At 42.0% G+C, this 3,775-nt stretch overlaps 2 protein-coding genes across 2 annotated transcripts in view; both read right to left on the minus strand.

Annotated features, from left to right (window-relative positions):
• The window catches only part of naxe (NAD(P)HX epimerase), a gene marked incomplete at its 5' end in the record, with an annotated part of 3,166 nt that extends 1,755 nt beyond the window's left edge, over positions 1-1,411 (minus strand). Inside the window, 5 exon segments of the mRNA XM_014025661.1 lie at positions 316-463; positions 589-699; positions 779-889; positions 992-1,100; positions 1,208-1,411. Of these exon segments, the coding sequence (XP_013881115.1) occupies positions 316-463; positions 589-699; positions 779-889; positions 992-1,100; positions 1,208-1,411 (683 nt within the window).
• An 864-nt stretch (positions 1,412-2,275) lies between these two features.
• LOC106530099 (lamin-A) overlaps positions 2,276-3,775 on the minus strand; it is a 10,821-nt gene continuing 9,321 nt past the window's right edge. The window contains exons 11-12 of the mRNA XM_014025663.1: positions 2,899-3,096; positions 2,276-2,654 (exon numbers count right to left, since the gene is read on the minus strand). Of these exons, the coding sequence (XP_013881117.1) occupies positions 2,619-2,654; positions 2,899-3,096 (234 nt within the window). The 3' untranslated portion in view covers positions 2,276-2,618. The remainder of the gene's footprint in view (positions 2,655-2,898; positions 3,097-3,775) is intronic.

Here is a 3,775-nt window from a genome sequence, read left to right on the forward strand (position 1 = left end):
CTGTTGCAGCTGTTAGATTTTAGCTGCTGTTTAGCTGATCAGTTTTTATATGATTGGATTAAATGTAAAATTATTTGTTTTTCTCATTAATTTTAAAGTTTTTGATCATTTTTGGCTCAAATTTACATTTTTAACCTGTTTCTGTAAAACTTCCTGAGTTAAAGGCTGAGCTGAACAAAACAGACAGGAAGTACTTTTATTTTGTTAATTTTAAACAAAACAGGAAGTAGTTTTATTTTGTTAAACTGGTCTTTAAAACAGGAAGCAGATTTATTCTGTTGGACTTCAGTCGTTTTATTTTGGAGGGTTTCTGACCTGAGGGGATGTCGATGCTGGCGATCGGGACCGTGCTCTTCTTCAGCTCGTCCAGGATGGACCCAAACGGTTCTCGAACAGAACCTTTGAAGCTGAAGCCAAAGATGGCGTCGATCACCAGATTATAGGCTTCATCGATGACTTCAGCCTGTCACAAACAAACAAACAAACAAACAAACAAACAAACAAACAAACTCTTCAGTCACTTCCTGTGAAAACGGTTCTGTATGTGATGAAGTGAAGCAGGTGTGGTGGACCTGCAGCAGGTCAGACCTCAGGCATCTGGGTCAGGAAGGGGATGTCCATCTTCTCACACTGTGTGGTCAGACCCTGGAACAGAACCTTGTTGGGTCTYTTGGGGTACAGGATGGTGGGCTCGTAACCCTGCGTCACACAGACAGGAAGTGAGAAAAACAGCTTCCTCGTAAAAATAAAAGCTTCACTAAAACTGAACTGGACTCACAAAGAGCCTGAGGTGCCGAGCACAGACCAGCCCGTCGCCCCCGTTGTTCCCCGGTCCACAGATGACCAGCAGAGACGGTCTGGACCGGACCAGAGCTGTGAGCGGGTACGCCTGCAGGAAGCACACCGAGGTAAAAACCACTTCCTGTTTGTTTAAAAACTCTTATTTTGCTGTTTTATTTGGACGTGTGTTGTGGAACGGGTCCGGGCTGACCCGGGTCACCGCTGTGGCACAGCTGAGTCCGGCCAGCTCCATCAGCTGGTCCACGCTGAAGCCGTAGTCGCTGAAGAGCTCCTCGTCGATCTTCTGCGCCTCCTCCTGCCTGCGAGGAGTCCAGAAACACTCGTGAGGTCACGGACCGGGTCAGAACCACAGACCGGGTCAGAACCACAGACCGGGTCAGAATCACAGAACCGGTCAGAATCTCACCCGAGGTATTTCAGGGTCTGGGCCATGGTGGACGCAGACCTGCTGCTGGGACAGTTCTGATGGTGGCGTTTAGCGGCGGCCGACAGCAGACATGTCCCCGTCTGAGAGAAAGAGGCTGCGGCCCGAGACGTCACCAGGAGACCGATCCCCAGGAGAGCGCCGACGTTCAGCATCAGACGGACCAGAACCTGAGGAGACCAGGACCTGAGGAGACCAGAGTCTGTGAGGTGCTGAAGAACCAGTCCAACTACAAAAATATGTTTTTAGCTTTTGAAGCTCTGAGCTGACAGCTGCAGCCAGGAGACAAAACATAAGTTCAATCTAATGTTAAAAAATTAAGAATTAAAGCAAACAAACAAAAAAGTAAAAAAATAAAACAGTTCCTAATTAGTTTATATTCAGAACCTGATAAACATTTTCTTCTTTTAAACTTGCTAAAATAAAATCTGTTTATTTTGTGAATTATATGAAACTATTTGTTCCAGGTTTTACAAACTAAACTGAAAATAAAAGTCAAAGTTAAACTGCAGCAGCTGCAGAACATGACAAAGAACTAAAAACAAACATAAATAAACTTTAATTTAACTTATTTAAGGGTTAAACTGTTTGTTGAGCTGCTAACTTTACAGGCTATGTTCCGTTAGCATTTAGCTGCTGAATTACTTAATTTAAGATAAAATTATGAGTAAAACTTACCAAATACTTTAAGTTTCCTTAAAATTTACCATCCGGAGCTGAGCTGTGTTTTTAACACAACAATGTGATCGAAAAGAAGTGATTTAAGGTTTAAAGACGTCAAAATCAGTAGCTAGCAGCATGCTAACTGCAACAACTACTTCCGGGTTAAAACAACGGAACAACACGTGTCTTAATTTCAAAGTAAAAGGTTTTCCAGAAAATGAAAAGGGCACCTTAAATTAAATTCTTTTGAACATGTGGATAAAATCTCTGAAATATAAAACTTCAATTATTTCTAAAACCAGGTCAGAAAAGTCAAAGTCATAGAAATAAAACAGGTAATTTTTCACCTTTACTGCACAGTAAAACATTTAAATAAGACAAAGACAGTTTCTGAAAAATGTTTATTAATATCAGCAAAAGTACAAAATATTCTGAATATTTGTAGGAAAGACAGTAAAAAGTATCAGGGGACATTTTTCATAAACATTTYCCCATCAAACTTTGGTTTAATAAAGTGATAAAACAACATTTTGCCTCTTTCAGGTTASAAAACACAACAGAAAAATATAATTAAAAAAATGTTTTAATCAATATTTAAATCCAAAACTTGTTTTGTAAGCATGCAAAACTAATATGATTCATCCTATATGTACTGATTCTACTAAAAACTACTTCATAATCAGCTAATATTAGCTAAACTTTATAAAAAGCTTTTATTTTGAAACTCAGTTCACATGATTGGACAGCTCTCCATCCTGGATCCAGTCTGAAAAGAAAAAAATCAACAAATCAGAAACTAATTTAGAAAATGTTTAACTGACAGTGAAATATATTTAACAATGAGAGAGAAGACCTCCAGGAAAATAAAAGTTTGATTTTTCTGACGTTTTATTTCATTAAAGTTCAAAGAGTCAGAACTGCTGATCCATGACGGGTCTGAACTGAGGACTGGATCAGGACTGTAGGGACTAGACTTTAGTCCCTCCACACCTGTGTTCTGTTGGACCCACCTTGCGGGGCGTGCTGGTGCTGAACACATATGACTGTGGAACCAGACCCTCGGAGACCCCCCCGCAGCGAAACGAGCGGGACGCCGAGGACACGGAGCAGCTGCTGGACTTGTCCGAAGGAAGTCCACAAGAACCACAGACCACGGTCCGGCTGCGCAGGTTGTACTCGCCATCACCGCAGGTGCTGTGGGCCACCTGCTGCGGACCAGACCAGACCAGACCAGACCAACAGAACCAGAACTTTAAAACAGGTCTGACACCTGAAACTTTCATTGTGCTTTTATTTTGTTAAAAAATACTGACAGGAAGAGGAAAAGGAAGTTATTTAGCAGCAAAGTGACCATCCATCCATCATCCATCCATCCTCTATCCATCCATCCATCCATCCATCCATCCATCCATCATCCATCATCCATCCATCCTCTATCCATCCATCCATCCATCCATCCATCCATCCATCATCCATCATCCATCCATCCATCCATCATCCATCCATCCATCCATCCATCCATCATCCATCTTCCATCCATCATCCATCCATCATCCATTCATCCATCCATCCTCTATCCATCCATCCATCCATCCATCATCCATCCATCCATCCATCATCCATCCATCATCCATCCATCCATCATTCATCCATACATCCATCATCCATCCATCATCCATCCATCATCCATTCATCCATCCATCCTCTATCCATCCATCCATCCATCCATCCATCATCCATCATCTATCCATCCATCATCCATCCATCCATCCATCATCTATCCATCCATCATCCATCATCTATCCATCCATCATCCATCCATCCATCCATCCTCTATCCATCCATCCATCATCTATCCATCCATCATCCATCCATCCATCCATCATC

This window comes from Austrofundulus limnaeus, unplaced genomic scaffold, assembly GCF_001266775.1.
Source record: "Austrofundulus limnaeus strain Quisiro unplaced genomic scaffold, Austrofundulus_limnaeus-1.0 Scaffold490, whole genome shotgun sequence".
NCBI lineage: Eukaryota > Metazoa > Chordata > Actinopteri > Cyprinodontiformes > Rivulidae > Austrofundulus > Austrofundulus limnaeus.